The sequence below is a fragment of the Schistocerca nitens genome, chromosome 9 (genome assembly GCF_023898315.1).
Source record: "Schistocerca nitens isolate TAMUIC-IGC-003100 chromosome 9, iqSchNite1.1, whole genome shotgun sequence".
Classification (NCBI taxonomy): Eukaryota; Metazoa; Arthropoda; class Insecta; order Orthoptera; family Acrididae; genus Schistocerca; species Schistocerca nitens.
Genome location: NC_064622.1, coordinates 5,956,888 through 5,974,727, shown reverse-complemented (window position 1 = coordinate 5,974,727; position 17,840 = coordinate 5,956,888). Strand labels below are relative to the sequence as shown.

The following is a 17,840-nucleotide window of genomic DNA, read 5'->3' as shown; positions in this document are numbered from 1 at the left end:
GCTGATGGTAATCTCCTTCAATTTTTCGATGAGGTGCATAGAGTTTTTAATGTGATGATCAGTTTTTCCAATAAACGGTTGTAACAAGGTGGCAAGATGTCTAGCCAGCTCTTGAGTAGGGGATCCAATAGCACTTACTATCGGTCTCAGTGGGACATTAGGTTTATGCACCTTAGGTAGCCCATATAATCTAGGAGGATAAGCTTCTGTTTTGCAAAGATCTTTTTTATCCTCTGAAGGAATAGAAGACTTTTTTATTAATTGATTGGTAACTGTCGACACTTTCGTTGTAGGATCCTTTTTCAACTTTTTATAAGTGGTAATATCCAAAAGGTCACTGATCTTCTTGTGGTAGTCTTCACTCTTCATCACCACAGTAGCATTTCCCTTGTCAGCAGAAAGTACAATAATACTCTTGTCCCCGTTAATCTCCCGTAACGCTTTCTTTTCTCCTTGAGACAGATTACTGCTAGGTGACTTAGCTTTACGCAGTATTCTGGCTGTTTCCATCCTAACTTCATCAGCTGTGTGTGATGGTAACAGCCGAATCCCCGCCTCTATATTAGCTACAATATCCTCCGTTGGAATCTTCAGTGGAGTAATTGCAAAATTCCCTCCTTTCGAGAGAACAGAAGTTTCTTCCCTGGATAATTCTTTTCCGGACAAATTTATAACCGTTCGAGAATTGTCTATAACCGGTGTTTCCTGTCTGCTCTTCTGTAGATTATCAAACTTCTTCTTCTGTCTATTAGAAGACACTTCTGCACTATGTTCCATGGATCTAAATGTTAGCCCATCCACCTTATTCCAATCGCAAACCTGCATTGTATTGCTAATAAACAGATGGAGATTTAATAGTTGACTGCATGTTACCGCCAGTCCTCGACGTGTTTAATGGATCTGTTCTCGTAGCATTGCCAGTTCCATGCGTGAATAGATATGGCTAGCTTGTGCTGAATGAAACAATCTTCTCACCTTCGAAAACTTCGGAACTGTACCGGTGTCACGACAACATAGCAAGAAAGTGAGCGAACAAAGCTGCTGGGCCTTCTTCTTGCGTAGGCTCTCGAATCGTCGTACCGTAACTGACATATCCTCTCCGTAGAGGCGTCTAATCATAGCGTGTAGGCTTTCACGGCTGGCGTCTTCAGTAATTAAAACTTCCGGGCTAAGAGGCCGTGGTCCAATAGTAGAAATACTTCTCCCTGACGTTTTGTTGCCAGCTGTGGGCAACATCATCTGAGGTGAGTCTACAACTGGCTGCTAGGCCGTGGAGGTCCTGTTTATATAGAGCGCGTAGAGGGCGCCACCACTTGTCACATGTTATCAACAGTAAAACTATCTCTGGCTGGCGTCATTACTCTCGATCGAAGGTAATCGATTGTCACATCTTTGGTACAGAGTCGATCGCCATATCTTATCTAACTTCAAGCCTTCTTCTTTCCTGTTAAAATTATTGTGGTGTTTAAAAATCTCTACAGCCTCTCTATACATACCTGCATAATAATGCGATGTCTTAGCTAGCACGCTCGTCTCACTAAATTTTATTTCATGGTCACCCGTTTCAAAAATATGTTCCGCTACAGCCGATTTGTCCGTGTGTCCCAGTCAACAGTTCCTTTTATGTTCAGTTAGGAGAGTATTGATACTTCTTTTTGTGGTTCCAATGTAAACCTTCCCACAACTACAAGGAATCTTATACACACGAAGAGTAGCTAAAGGGTGTCGTGCCTAGCAACCGCCGCGCACACAAAACCACAGACAGACGCTTCGTGTACCGCGCCGCGCGTTTCCGTGGTTACAGACGGCATCGCCCACAAACTTTGCTTGCTAGACGGACTGCCTATCTCTTGCCGACCATGCCGTCTCAAGCCAGAACTCATGAGAGTGGCTCGCAAACAAATAGACGATCTCTTAACAGCCGGCGTCATCGAACCATCTTTTGGATGCTAGGCCTCGCTTATCCTTTTCGTCACAAAAAGCGATGGCACCTGGCGTATGGTTGGCGACTATACTAAGTTGAACTCTCGTACTATCATAGACAAGTACCTGGTTCCTGACGTCGCGGATTTTAACCGTGCTCTTGCAGGCGCCAAATATTTCTCGGTAGTGGACTGTAAGAGGGGCTATCATCAAATTCCGATGGCATCAGAGGATATCGAAAAGATAGCTGTTACAACACCTTTCGGCCTTTTCCCGTACCAGTTCATGCCCTTTGACCTCCGCAACGCTGCACAAACTTGGCAATGATTCATAAACAAGGTGTTGTTTCACCTGGATTTTTGTTTTGTTTACTTGGACGACACTCTTATTTTCAGTCCTACTTTGCAAAAGAGCAAGGAACATTTGCAGATTGTTAAAGGCACTCTTACCACTGCCAGTGTTGAACTGAATAATAAGAAGCTCCAGTTGCACCAGACTTCGGTAAGATTCTTAGGCTACATCGTGTCAGCTAAGAGCCTCACTCCGCCCGAGGACAAAATCAAACCTGTTTTGCATTTTTCACGCCCTCACTCATTTAAGGAGCTGCGCAGGTTCATCGGAACAGTTAACTATTATAGGAAGCACTTGCCTGCTGCAGCCGAGGTTCAGGCTCCCCTAACAGATGCCCTTGCTGGCAAAAATACGACCGGTATCCATGCGGTCCCCTGGATCCCTGACATGGAACAAGCTTTCGACAAACTGAAGCACCTACTAGCAAACACAGTGACCGTTGCCCACCCACATCTGGACGCTACATTTCTTATTACCGCGGATGCCAGTGATACCGCAGTAGGTGCTGTCCTCAGCCAATCCGTCGGAGATACTACCTCTCCTTTGCAGTTCTTTTCTAAGAAGCTCAACGGCGCTCAAAAAAAGTACTCAGCCTTTGATAGTGAGCTCTTGGCAGTTTACGAGGCTGTGAAACACTTTCGTTCCGAGGTTGAGGGTAGGGACTTCTACAATTTAACCGACCGTAAACCTTTGTTGCCGCTGTAAAGAACCCTCCGACTGACCCTCCACCTAGACGCTTCCGTAATTTGGACTTTATATTGCAATTTACCTCTGACAGACAATACATCAAGGGTGCAGATAATGTGGTCGCAGATTTTTCGTCTCGTGTCGGCGCTCTCACAACTCTGATAGACCTCTCTAACTTGCCTCAGCTGCAGTCTGCCGACACAGACACTACGGACCTTATTTCCGATGACAACTCGTCACTCGAACCTGTGCGATCCACCTTTCCCGGTGTCATAGGCGAGGTTTAGTGTGACGAATCAACTGCTACGCTGCGTCCCTTCGTACTCAAACCTCTACAGAGACAAGTGTTTGACAAATTACACAACCTAGCTCATCCAGGTGTGAGAGCCTCTACCAGACTTATTTCAGAGCGCTTCGTCTGGCGTCGCGACTGCCAAGCCTGGGCCCGTGCCTGTATTCTGTGCCAACAAGATAAAGTTTCGCAGCACACATCGCCCCCACTAGGCTGCTTCACCGCTCCTCCCAGTTGCTATCAGCATGTTCACATCGACTTGGTGGACCCCCTCACCACCTCTGAGGGTTACAGATACGTGCTATCTATTATAGACAGAACCTCTCGTTGGATGGAAGCTGCCCCGCTACCCAATATTACATCTGAATCAGAGTCAAAATCCTTCATAGACACTTGGATTTCACGCTTTGGCTGCCCTGTTTACTTGACAACCGACGAAGGCCGTCAGTTTGAGTCTGCCTTGTTTTCTGAACTATGTAGGCTGTGCGGCATCAAGAAAATTCATTCAACAGCATACCACTCCCAAAGCAACGGCCTCGTGGAATGTCGGCATAGGACGCTTAAGACCGCCCTACATTGCCGTGGCCTCCTTTGAATGGAAGCCCTGCCATTCGTCTTACTCGGTTTGCGGACCACTTTCAAGGAAGACCTTAAAGGCTCAGTGGCCAAGTTCATCTACGGCCAGTCCCTTACACTTCCAGGTGAACTTGTTGCTCCTACTCCAGTCGCCAAACCGTCCGAGCTGCCGTCCTTGGTGGAATGGGTGAGGTTACACTGTAACAAGCTTCAACCCCCGCCCCCTTCCAGCCACACTCCGTCGCACACATATGTTCCCAAGGCGCTCGACACTTGCAAATTTGTGTTCCTTCACGACGACACTGTAAAAGCTTCGTTACAGCCCCCTTACACAGGCCCGTACAGAGTTATCAAACGAACCAGTAACACAATGGACATCGTAATTAAGGGCTCAGTAACTACTGTCTCCCGCAACAGGGTTAAACCTTCTCGCGCCGAGTTTTCCCCTACCTCACCCACCGTTGAAGAGACCCCACTCTCCGGCCACCCTCGGCCTTCTTCCTCTATTCACGATTCGAGTAAATTCACACCTACACCGGCCCTGTCAACGAGCCCACACTCATTCCGGGGTTTTCTGCCTCCCGGCTCCCATAGTGAAGGCCCCAGCTCCCAGGGCTCTATTATAACAGTTTCATCTTCGTGTGACAGCACACCGCGCCGCTCTTCTAACTGGTGCAGCCCGCAGGTTCCTGCCATGCCCACTCAGACCTCACCGTCTGACACTCACCCTTCTACTCGCAGCACACTGCCCTCACCGTGCTACGGTTTCCCCACCCCACCGGCTCAGTATACCTCTCCATTAGCAGGCGCCACTTACCAGCTCTCTACCCACGTTCATCCTAATGACATTTGTGGTTTATCTGTCATCGTTAGTGGTGATACCGCATTAGTGCTGCTTGCGTGTGACGATTCGTGTGACTTGTTACGTGGTGTGTGTTTAACGTGTAGTGAAGCGTTTCAAAATCTCTCGAAGTGCTACGTGTAGCAACCTATGTGCTTAAGATAGGCCAAGGGGAAAGGTGATCATTCAGTTCCCTGCTGACGACACCCTTCCACACCTGCGCTCCCGCACTGGCCGATGACTACGACCGCCGATGTCGCTTCGAGACTTCAGCAGCATTCCAGGATTTGCTCCATGCTCTCCTCCCACACGGCCCATGCCGTTAGACACGGAGGAACTCACTGTAACCTACTTAAACTCTCGCCAACCACCCCCCACCCCACCTTCGGGTACGTACTCCATACTGCAGGGGGGGGCTATGTGGCGTTGATCCATGGATGGATAGGCCAGAACATCGTGCGTGTGTTACGTCTTCGAGTTGATCTTTGTTTTATATACTTCCGGGACCTCAGTCCCGGCCTAGTCTTCGACCTGTACGTTTGTCGTGTAATAAAAGTATTGATGATTAGAAGAGAGAACTGTGGTCATTACCTTACCACCTTGATATCTCCTTCAACTTTATAGTCATCCGAAATTATTACATAAGTCTGTTCTCTACCTTTATTGGTGGTCTTACAGAATGTTTAAAAAATAGAGTACAGCATTAGTAGTCAATGGTTTCATAATCTGGATCAAGTTTTCACCTATTACAATTGGCAGAAATAATTTAGCTGGAAGCCAATGCCTGAACAAGTTGAAAATGGTTTAATTGGAATGGTAGAAGTGATATGGCATTAGTAGTTCTTGTAGACAAGGCCAAGTGGGGATTACAGTGGGTGTACTGAAGTAAAAAAGTAATAAAATTCCAATCCGCCTTATATAGCCTAAAAGAGAGTTCAGATCTTTTTATTTTATAGTTAGAGCAAAAAACAAAAGTAATTCTGCTGAAAGAAAATGAAATCATTTTGTAAAGAACTATAATCTGAAAAGGTTAATAAGAACAAAGGAGAAAATAGCTTTTTCAATGATAAAAATCCATTACGTGCAAGTGAGTTATTAATTAACTAAAGAGAAAAAGCCACAGTCATATATTACTTTACACTTGTTTACACAAGGAAAATATTAATATATGAATGTATGTTATCACAATATCCGAGAAATATCATAATAAACCGACCATTATTCTTCCACTAGTATCTCTAACTAGAGAGTAATTACATCGCTATTGTATTGGTACATGTGATAACAAAGTGAAGAGTATTACAAAAATCTTTATGTAAAGTTGATACTTCAAATGTCTAAAGGGAAGAGTTAATTACTGGTACACAGCCATATGGTATTTAAAATATTTTCAAATGGGGCAAGATGAAGCTGCAAACCAATATATATAGCAACCAGTAAGATATTATTAGTAGTTTTCTGTACTGTGTGCAATCTGATTCCATTTGTGTACAACTAACTGAAATTTTGTGTGTGTAAGACTAAATTATAAAAAAAAAGTTTATACGAGTATGTATGACATGAATAATTACGCAAGCTGGAAGCAGGTAAATTTAAACTAGAACGTCATAAGGATCAATACATAAAAGGTAATTGAATTTCTGTATATTATGACTAAACGACTACTGTGTATAGATTGGTTTTACAAAAAGACTATGTACTGTCACAAAGGTGAAACTAAACAAGAAAAGGACAGGTCATACTTTGAGGCAATACAAAAGACATACATGAAAGACCTAAGCACCTATCGTTAATGTGAAGATCAGTTAATTAAATAAAAACTGTTATACCCCAAGTGAAACCTTGGACACCACAACTCTCATAACTTTTGTTATGTGCACTTCAGAGACCAATTGTTTGTTTCCTAATGAGTATGCTACAAAGCAAGATGTGTTGCAGAGTGAGTTCTGTGAGAGAAACACTCTTCAATTTTAATGTAGACAGTTTTTCTCAAGCACAAAATTTGAAATCCAAAACAAAATGTTCATGCTGTCCACATTTACATCATTCATTACTCACTAAAGCACCTCATAGTATAATGAGGAGGGCTGTCTGCACTTCTAGATGGTGGGTGTGCAAGAGCTGCTGTACTATGCATCTTCATTGTGTACTTTCTTCAAGAGCACTCCATTTTAGCTAACACATGCACCTTTTACAATCTATACCAGAGACGTTACAAATGTAACAATAACAGATGCAGAGCTATTCATACAAAACACTCTAGTGTAACATCTGCAGTAATATTTGTAAACAGTGAATTGTTAAGTTCAAATTCAGGGCTCTTTAGAAAAGTACACAACAAAGATGCACATGACTGCAAATATTTCAACATCGTGGGTTTTATGTTAAAATGTGATAGATACTTAAAATGTATTTCATAAGAAATTATTTGAAGAAAAATTACTAGAGGGTGTAGACCTGGAATGTATCTCTTATTTAGAAATACAGTTGAATGTTTTGGATTGGCTTATTATTATTATTCTTTTGTTTATTATGGATAATCTTGGGTTAGAAAAAAAAGGAAAGCATCTATCACTGTTGGAATATGAAATTAGTGTATATAATATGAACTAGGTTTTATGAAACATTTCTTTCATATTATGTAGGAAAGTCCTGGGAGGAATACAAACAAAGGAAGGAGACGAGGTGGCTAGCGACCATATAGCTGAGGCATTGGTGGTTGACAGGTGTATAAACAAGACTGAAAAACATTGCTGAGCTTTCAGATGATGTCCTACTTTAGAGCTATATAGTGAAAGACACACGTATTTGCATACGTTCACCCCCCCCCCCCCCCACACACACACACTCTCTCAAGGATACATGGTCCTACATTCTCTAGTGAAGCTATAATACAGGGAAAATTTAATAGGCCAGGGTGATGTTGCTGTGCCTCTGCATGTGTGTGTTGTCATTCTTCAGACTCAAGTAATACGTTTTCCAAAAGCTAAGCAATATTTTTGCCTTGTTTTTGTACTGGTCAACTGCTGAAATCAACTGCATATATGTGGAGTGGTTACCTAATTTCTCATTTGTTACACTAACTGGTAAAAGTAAAAAATGTGTTTTAGCCTAAAATTGCTTTTGTAACCACTGTAGTTTGGGACACTTCCACTGTTCTCTACTACAGGACTTACACAGATTGTAACTGTAATTGTAGTTTACTCCAAATGTTAACTTCTTGGTCAAATACCACAAGAACTTGAAGAACTGCATTTTAGTACATCCCTGCATTCCGCTTGCTCAGCCATGACTTCTCACACTGCTTTCCACAATACAACTATGATATAACAATTGCTGCCAGAGCTCTCAATCTGTCTGTGATGACTTCGGGGTTGACAAGATGTTAAACCCTAATTTTCCTTCCTTCCTTCAGAACTCTCAATACAAAGCACATCAGAGTTATTACTAGCATAGAAAGATAGTGGAATACCATGTTATTTTTATAATGTAATTAGAAAAAGTAAATAAAATTATAATAGCTGATTTAAGGTACAACAGGCTCACACACATTTATTTATGCAGTCGTTATTTAATAATTAAATCTCTAGGTATTGGTTTGACTGTTTGTTTATGAAACTGATAAATTGAACTTATCAATACCACACTGTGACTTTATATTGAGAGACTGATACTCATTGAAACAAACTTCTTCTACTTCTTCTTCCTCTTTTCCCTAGTATTTATCCCATCTGATAGGGGTCTGCTTTTCCAGGACACGGGCAAATTTTATTTTATTACTTAATTGTGTGGCTAGATACCCCTGCTGGCAACACTGTTGTTAAGGTAACCAAAGGGAGGGAAGTCGTGTACCATCTGCCTTTGAGTTGTGTAAACAATGTTCTTTGTGTTACGTGTTTTAACTCATTCTTTGAGGCAGACTTTGGGGACCAGCCTCACATTTGCCTAAACAAGTGTGGCAAACTGACTAAGAACCACACACAGGCTGGCCTTGGTTCCAGCCCTTGGTTGTTAATCTGCCACACAGAACCCATCCAGGTCTGTCTCACCTCCATGGGTCACAAGCTGGCATGCTGCTTGTTACACCTTACAAGCAGATCACACATTTAAACATACCAATTTACCTGAATGTAAGATGACCCTGATTATAAGACAACCCCTTTATTTCACGAGGCTTCTCGAGAAAAATTTATTTTTAACACATTCTGACTAATCAGAATTACAAACTGTTTTATTACTGTAAAGGATCTGTCTAAAAAGTTACCATTATGCCTATACTAAATTTATACTATTTATTGGTTGTCTACATTTTGATAAAACCAGGAGAAATAAAATAAATAGAAAGAAATGGGTTTACATTAATTCATGGACCATTTTCTTTTCTACAATTTTCAGTTACTAACCTTGGTGTCTGAGGTGTCATTGTTTTTAATCATCATCATCATCATAATCATCATAAAGGTACAGCTGTGAAATTTATGTCTTCGGTGTCACAAATGTTTGGCTACATCTTCCGAATATGTTGTGATTTCTCAGGTTGTGGTTACCTTTGGACCTGACAACACAGCTGTTTTTAACCAAACATGTATCAGATTTCACTTCTACACTAATGTGAGAATGTTACAATGTCACATGCTTCCTCCAAACATGATGTCTGCCCGTCGCTCTCTCATTGGCTACGTAGAACTAGCAGCTGACATACACTCTTTTGTTCCCAGCATAGGTCACGGTGAGCATTGACATCATTGTAGCCCAAAACACAAAATGCTCCACTTGCTCCTATCTAGACTCGACTGTCTCCTGCAGAAATGAATACTATTGTTGATATTTGTCCAATTTTAAAGTCAGTTCAGTTCCGACTACAAATGGATTCAGGCAAATTGCAGCTTAAACGTGGCAGATGTTCCTGAAAAGCCAAAGAATGTAGTTTACATTCCAGTGGTTGGCAAAATGAGTTACTTTCCCACTTGCTATTCCTCTCCCTGCACTCATCTAGTTCTCAGCCAAGCTGCTATCACTATTACCGCTCCAACACTTCCACAGTTCTGTGCTTGAGCAACTGTGAAATAAGGACTGAAATATCTTCTAGGGTGCAAGTCACATGTAATTGTAGCCACTAAGATATACATAAAAGATCAGAATCGCAATTCTGCCCAATTCTTGAACTTTTGTTCCTCCCATGATCTACTGATATCTGTTGGTGTTATATTCACAATGGTTCCTGCTGCTGCAATTTATTCTCACAAAAATTACAAAGGGCACATATGACCCCAGCTGTTTTGTACCCCCAAACAAAACAAACAAACAAAAACAATTACAATCAATATAATGGAAATGGATAAATAAAAACTCCACTCTCCAAGTGGTGGCAGGAGAATGCACATATAAAAAAAGTATTATGTATGCAAGCTTTCAGAGCCAGAGGCTCCTTCTTCTGGCAGAATGGTTGAAGTGGAAGGGAAAGGCGTGAAGGAAAAGGACTAGAGAGGTTTAGGAAAAGGGGTAAAGTTCAGAAAGGTCACACAGAATCCCAGTAGTCTCTGGCTCCGAAAGCTTGCATATGTGTAAAACCTGTCTTTATATATGTTCTCTCCTGCTGTTGCCTGGTGAGTAGACTTTCTTTCTATCCAGTTACATTGTATTGTCAAAAATTTATTGTTTTCATTGTTATATTAACACCTTATGTATATAGACTGGAGCGGCAAGTGAGAATTTGTACCAACGCCAGGTGTCGAACACTGGCCTCCTGCTTACGAGGCAGGTGCAATTAGCCACCAAACCACCTTCGCACGGCGCTTTACGCAACTGCACAGATTGCCCTGGCATGCCTCTCTCCTCAATCCAAATTCTCACTGCCACCCCAATCTGCTTTAAATTCCCCATTATACACTAACAGAATTTCTCAGGCTCTGCATGTTCTGGAATAGCACCTCAGCATTGAATGTAAATGCTGGATCCAGCCTGAAACCCCAGTGCAGGTACTTAAACAAATGAAAGGACATTAGATGGTGAGGTGCTGTTCCAGGACATGGATAGACTCGGCAATTCTGTTGTTCCACTGTTTCGGGACATGGGTAGCCTCAGCAATTCTGTTCATGTGTAAGATGCAATTTAAAAGTGGATTTGGGCAGCAATGAGACTTTGGATCAAAGAGGGAGGGGTGCCAAGGAAATCCGTGCAATTATGTGAACTGCTGTGCCAATGGCTTAGTGGCTAATGCACTAAAGTGCTAAAGCAGGTGACCCGGGTTCGATTCCCGTCGTCGGTACAAATGTTCACTTGCCACTCCATCTGTATACATAAAATCATATCTTCCCTTGCCTGCACTATGCGGCCCTCTATTCCACCAACGCACCCAGTGTTTTTACTTTTCTGCTATCTCCACCCCTCCCCCCCTTCCCCTCCACCAACCTCTCCCTTGCCCCCTGTGCCTAACCTCCTGCCTGCACCTAGCTGCCCTACCCTCTCTCCGCATTGTCCCTGAATGCTCCCAGCAGCACTTCACAGTCCCCCACTCCTGTTCTGCTATCCCTCCCCCTCCCCTCCCCGCCCCAGCCTCCTCCTACCGCAACCCAACTGCCTCTCCCATCATGCACTGCTGCTGCTGCCATAGACTGCAGTCATGTGTGGGGGAGAGGTGTGTGGGTGTGTGTGGGGGGGGAGGAGAGGTGTGTGTGTGTGTGGGGGGGGGGGGAGAGGTGTGTGTGTGTGTGTGTGTGTGTGTGTGTGTGTGTATGTGTGTGTGTGTGTGTGTGTGTGTATATTTTTGACAAGGGCATTGTTGATAGCGAGTAGCAACTTTCATATCCTTTTCATAATATTGCTAAAATCATATATGTATGATACCAATAAAGTGTTTGAAATTGTGCTACTTCATTTGTATAAGTACCTGCACCTGGGTTTTAGGCTGGACCCTCCACTTACAGTGGGTGCTGAGGTGCTTTCCAGAACATAGAGAGCCTCAGCAAGTCTGTTTGTGTGTAAGGGGGAATTTAAAATAGACTGGAGAGGCAGTGAGAATTTGGATCATGGAGGGAGGCATGCCGGGGTAATCCACGCAGTTGTGTGAAATGCTGTGCCAAGATGACTTATTGTGTAATGTAGCTGCCTAGTAAGCAGGAGACATGGGTTCAATTTCTGGCTTTCGTACAGATTTTCATTCTCTGCTTCAGTCTATATACATAAAATCATACTTGTATGAGACCAGTAAAGTCTCTGAACATGTATAATGTCAGTTATAGTAACAATTACAGTCAGTTTAATTTGATAGATTTACTTTGTTAGCATTTCATTCTGGATTAATTTTCCTTCTTGTTTCATCCGAAGGTCACCATCATGTTCTAAAGCTGGTTAAAAGCTTGTAACATTTTTACCTGGGATTCTAATACATGAACAGGAACCAAATTTCTCATTTGCAACTCACATAGTAAATCATTATAGTCTCTCATAATAAAATTAAGTATTGATCTTGGTTCAGAATCAAGTAGTGTTTTCAGAAGGACAACATTTTCACTTTTCTGTGTTACCTTTACTTAAATAGCAGTATTAATGTTTATACTCAGAATCCATACATGTATGAGAACTTTTATTGCAATCATGTTCAAATGTAACAACTGTTTCTAAGATGATAGATTTTAATGCTATTTCCTCCTGTTTTTCACAGAATTCTCAAATTTTAAGCAGAGCAATAAATTATTTTAGTGGTTAGTTCACAGTTACTCATGTATCTCTTGAACTAGTGCCCCATCAGCCAAATGTCACGTGATAGTTAGAGCAACGTCTATGCTCAATACTGTATCAAGAGCTTCGGCATATTGGGAAATCTCAAACTCGTGTGAATGTGATTATTGTTTGCTCAGTCCTGCCCTTATGAATTCTCCAAAATAAATCTGCATGTGCCCTTGATAAACAAATCTTCATCTATACATGAACGATGACGTCTATAATAGTCTATTAAACAACCTAAAAATGTTAATCTCAGCAGCAACAGTTTAATATGTGAATATAAGATGACCCTGTATTTTTCGAATGACAGATTTGGCAAAAAACCGAGTCTTATAATCGCGTAAATACAGTACTGCTGTACCTTAAACATTATAGAATTTTCAGATATCTTTTTTTGTGTGATTCATTAGATATAACACATTTCACCTCAATTTTTTAAAATTAAAATGGACCATTGTCTTGGATTCTTTAGGTAAATCTCATTAGATTCATATAAACTGTTTGAGGGAAGAGAAACCTACATGGCATGAGGTGTGAAAATCTATTTTTCCATGTTGGCAGCTATGCTTTTTTACATTTGTTCATTTTCATTTTGTTTAGATTCGTCAAGCAGACTACAACAGTGATCCCAGTATCCAGGAATTTGGAATTTCGGTCAGTAGTCAGTTTGAAAGTGTCAATGCAAGAATTTTGGATGCACCACAAATAATATATGCTAATGTAAGTCCATTTATAAATTCTTTTCTGATGTTGAAAATTCTAGGAAACTTGAGTAAAATGAATGTTTCTGTGCTTTCTTCCCTCGACTTGTCATCTGTGTTGCAGCTTACCTGAATTTTTTTGTCATGTGTGCCAATACTGCAGCTTATTTAAGTTAAGAGTTCCATTAAACAAATTGTAGCTGGAATGACTGAGTTGGATGCTGTTAAAGTAACAATCTCACTTCTGATACTGTGACCAGTTTCTTCGAGTTTATTGTTAGTTAACTTTCTTTCATCAGTACTGTGACTATTTTTAGAAAATATAGTTTATAGTTTGAAACCTTTTTTGCCAGCAATACTATAGAATTTTTCATGTGTTATTATACTTATAAGACATATACCCTCCTATTTGTGGAAGCAACATGAAATACAACTCATCTACAAATTAAGAGTAATCAATATTGTTAAAAGTTAACCCACTGACTTTTACAGGGAGAGATGTAGTCCCTCTAATTAGTCTCAAAGAATTCTTGAAAGTTGCAGTCAAAATAACAATGGTAAACAGTCTTCCACACTGTATATCGTCTTTCAATTTTCCATATCAAAGAGTCTCACACACCTTTTTGGCTGTAAGCTATGGAGATCAAAGTTCATACAACAGTGTTATGTGGTAAGCCTCTTGCCACGGTTCATTAAGTTTAAACACTTCTAGCATGCTGTCCTTAGCAGCTGTTTGAATCATTGACAGTTATAAAGACCTTATTACTTTGAACACATTGCTGCTTCCTTTCTGTCCGTAAAAAGTGACAGTAATGGTTTGGTTAAGTTTTCGAACTAGATAATTCCTTTGATATCCTGGAGCCGTTAGTTAGTTAGTTAGTTAGTTAGATGGTTGGTTGAGTGTTCCATTGATCAGTTGCACGGTACAGTAGCCGTTATGATGTGGAACGTGTCAAGTGCACAAGACATGCACATATAAAACAAGATTTTTTAATATGTGTATATTACAATACAGAGTTAGGGATTAATATTTCTATTATTTACCCCATTATCTTAAATGGCACAAAATGCATATACTATATTTATAGATTTATTTATTCCTGTTCAAGAATTCATCTATGGTATAGACATTTGTTGTACATTGGTGGAGAAAGTCAACACACAGTTCTTGAATATTCTACTGTGTGATATCCAATTCACTTTTCCGTTGACAATCCATGTCAACAATATGGATCACTAACCTACTATAAAGGCAGGGAAATAGGAGGTGGCTCTCTTCTGTCCTTTATTTGAATTTAGCTAATTTAGAATTCAATATTTAAACCTCCCACTAATTTTTTAACTTTAATACAATTTAAATTTTTACAAATTTATCAGCTGTTATGTAAATTTTTCTAATTTACCTGTGCTAGATATCCTTTTATTTTGTATGACTTGATCAAATTTTGAAAATAATGATTTCCAGACCATCACTGATGTTAATAGATTTAGTGTGCTACTTTGAATGTTTAAAGTGTAAAAAATTATGTGTTATCATCTGTCCAAATTCATACATTGAGTGAATACTGCAATTGCAATAGTGACCATACGAAACTGGAATGTTGGATAGTCTAATGTCTGGCATCAGTTTCCATTATACTGGGATTGAACTATGCGCATATGAGCTTTTAGTCCACTTTCACTACCTCTTGTTATTCTAATGTTATTGTGATTACATGCTTACTGAGTTGAGCATTGGAAGTACCATCTATGAGTTTGATACACCCCTAAACTATGATAGATGGAAGTTCAAAACATATAAGGAGATGGAACTTGGATAAACTAAAGGAAACAGAGGTTGTTAAGAGTTTCAGAGGAAGCATCAGACAATGTTGGAATGAAATGGGGGAAAGGAATAGAATGGAAAGTGGATGGGTAGATCTTAGAGATGAAACAGATAAGGCAGCAGAGGATCGCATAGGTAAAAAGGCATGACCTAATATAAATCCCTGGACAGCAGAGAAGATAATGAATATAATTGAAGAAAAGAGAAAATATAAAAATGCAGCAAATGATGTATGCAAAAGTGAATACAGATGTTCAAAAAGTGAGGTTGGCAAATAGTACAAAATAGTTAAGCAGGAATGACAAGTGGACAAATGCATGGATGTAGAAGCCTTTATAATGAGGGAAAGGTAGATACCAAGGAAGAGACCTTTGGAGAAAAAAAGGAGCAAATATTTAGAGCTCAGCTGGCAAGCCAGTACTGATAAAAGAAGGGAAAGGTGAAAGATGGAAGCACTATACTCCGTGAACATTAATAAAATGGACAAACTGCAGGGACGAATTCCTGGCTGGAAATGGAAGAAAAAAATCCTATGAACATGTGTCTTGAAATGGACGGTCAGCGTCTAACTACAACAAATTGTCCCAGAACACAGTACAGAACTCTTCACATCCGCGTCATACCAGATGTTCAAAGTGGCCTCAATGGGACTGCAGGTGTGTACGCTCAGTCCACTGCCTCCCTGCACGTTCATCTGTCTGAAAAGACCCGTGATCACGGAAATGTCCAAAAAAGGGCTTGAAATGTTGTGCTTGGTGTGTGTGAGGGTACTTGTTTTGGTATAGCGGTACAGCTTCTCGACTGCCTCCATTTGCTTGGCCACACCCAAACATCATCTTGGCTTGTCCCTAACATGGATACTGAACCATTCCACTGCTTACAGTATGCTGCACCAATCTCACAGCCTGCAATACACAAAGAATACATGGCATGTGGTCAAAGGAACTGACATTTGTCAACACCATCTACTGTGGCAACGATGCATTTCCGGACATGTGTTCGTCAGACTCTTTTTCCTCCATTGCCAGTCAGGAATCCGTCCTTGCAGTTTGTCAGTTTTATTAATGTTCAACCTGTATAGAGGGCCCCTACAAGGAAATCTAACTTGAAAACAGTATTGAAGAAATAGAAGAGGAAGAAGATAAAGATGAGAAGCATAATATACAATATGAAGAATTTAACAGAGCTCCAAAATAGCTCAACCAAAACAAAGCCACTAGAATAGACGACACTCTCGGCAAAGCCAGGCACGGCAAAACTGTTCTACCCGGTGTGCGAGATATACGAGACAGGCAAAATACCCTCAGACATCGGGACTTCTCTCCGTCTGAACAGGCTTCAGAAGGCCCAGCAGTGCCGGCCAATTGTCATGTTATCCTCTGCCAATAGGCATCACTGGATGTGGATATGGAGGGGCAAGTGATCAGCACACTACTCTCCCAGCTGTTGTCAGCTTTCATGACCAAAGTGGCTACTTCTCGTGAAGTAGCTCCTCAGTTGGCTTCATAAGGGTTGAGTGTAGCCAGCTTGTCAGCAGCACTCAGCAAATATGGACAATCACCCATCCAAGTGCTAGCCAAGTCCGACGGTGCTAACTTCAGTGATCTGATGAGAACCTGTGTTATGATCTGATGAGAACCTGTGTTACACCGCAGGAAGGCTGTTCATCAGGCTTCAGGAAGAGAGTAATAATTCTATTTACAAAGAAGGCTGATGGTGACAGGTGTGATTATTTCTGAACCATCAGTTTAATATTTTCATGGTTGCACAATACTGATGTGGATTACTTACAAGGAATGGAACACTGAAGGGGAGATGATACTGCACGATATTGTTAAGCCAGTTTTCGTATGGGTGAAATATGGACACACAAAAAAAAGGGGGGGGGGGGGGGAGAGTCATGATGAAGATGGAGTTGCCTGGTGGTGAAGGGAGTCAGCACAGTCTGAGAAAAGAAACACATTTCTGGGCACAGTTGTCAATAGAGGGATAGCAAAGTGGCTGGGGATGAAACAGTAATGTGAATCTCCTGGTACATCTGGTGCTCACTAAACCTCATTGCACTGAAAACACCTCACTGCACTCAGTAATTCAGATGCTGATATGGGGGAGCGGGTAGGGTGGGGGGGGGGGGGGATGAACCAGGCATCTGGCATCAGACTTTATAAAACCGTAACAAAAATTCTTTGAAGAAATTAGCGTGATGAGGGGCTGCAGGAGATGAAGTAGAACCTCTCACGTTACCTGAACTGTGAGGAGCTGAATTCAGGTGAACTCTAGTGAAGTACAGCAGCTAATGACACAAGCCCTGCAGCATTGCGTGAGGCGAGGTGCCGAGATCACGGACAGGAGATGTTACGTCATTGAAGCAGACCCAGAGACTACACAAGAGATGATTGTGAGTGCGAAACTCCCAGGAAGTGTGGCAGTCAAAGATCTACTTGTGGCAGAATATGGGTGCTGGAGAAATGTGGAAACAAGTTGGCCAACAGGAGCTTCACTGATCACTGGTTTCTGGCTGATGTGGCATGTTATCTGTTGCTGTCAGTAGAGGCAAACAAAGAGAGTTGCAACACAGGTTCCCCCTTCTGTGAGGGAAACACTGGTGCTAACAGAGCAGAGAGACACTTGAAACTGACTGAGGGTGCCTGCTGCGTGACATCTCGAAGCTAGCTGAGTGGGTCAGGAAGTGGTGGAGGACGGCACCACCTGTCAGGCACTCCGAGGTGCGCAGCGTCTGCTGCGATGTTGAAAAAAGACCACGCGTGTTAAGGGGCACGTGCATAGGTTGCCATTTCTATGCCAGTGCAAGCGCTGTAGTCTCCGGTGAGAGGAGGGGCTCGGGTAATTCCTGTGCACGGTGCAGAGTGCGTGTAAAATTATATCACATTGTGTCACTGTTCCAACCGTTCGGGGAAT

General features: G+C 41.6%; 1 protein-coding gene across 2 annotated transcripts in view; it reads left to right on the top strand.

Annotated features, from left to right (window-relative positions):
• The window catches only part of LOC126202889 (protein argonaute-2-like), a 333,247-nt gene that overhangs the window by 197,158 nt on the left and 118,249 nt on the right, over window positions 1-17,840 (top strand). For both annotated transcript variants that reach the window (XM_049936951.1, XM_049936952.1), the window contains exon 13: window positions 12,996-13,115. In XM_049936951.1, the coding sequence (XP_049792908.1) occupies window positions 12,996-13,115 (120 nt within the window). The remainder of the gene's footprint in view (window positions 1-12,995; window positions 13,116-17,840) is intronic.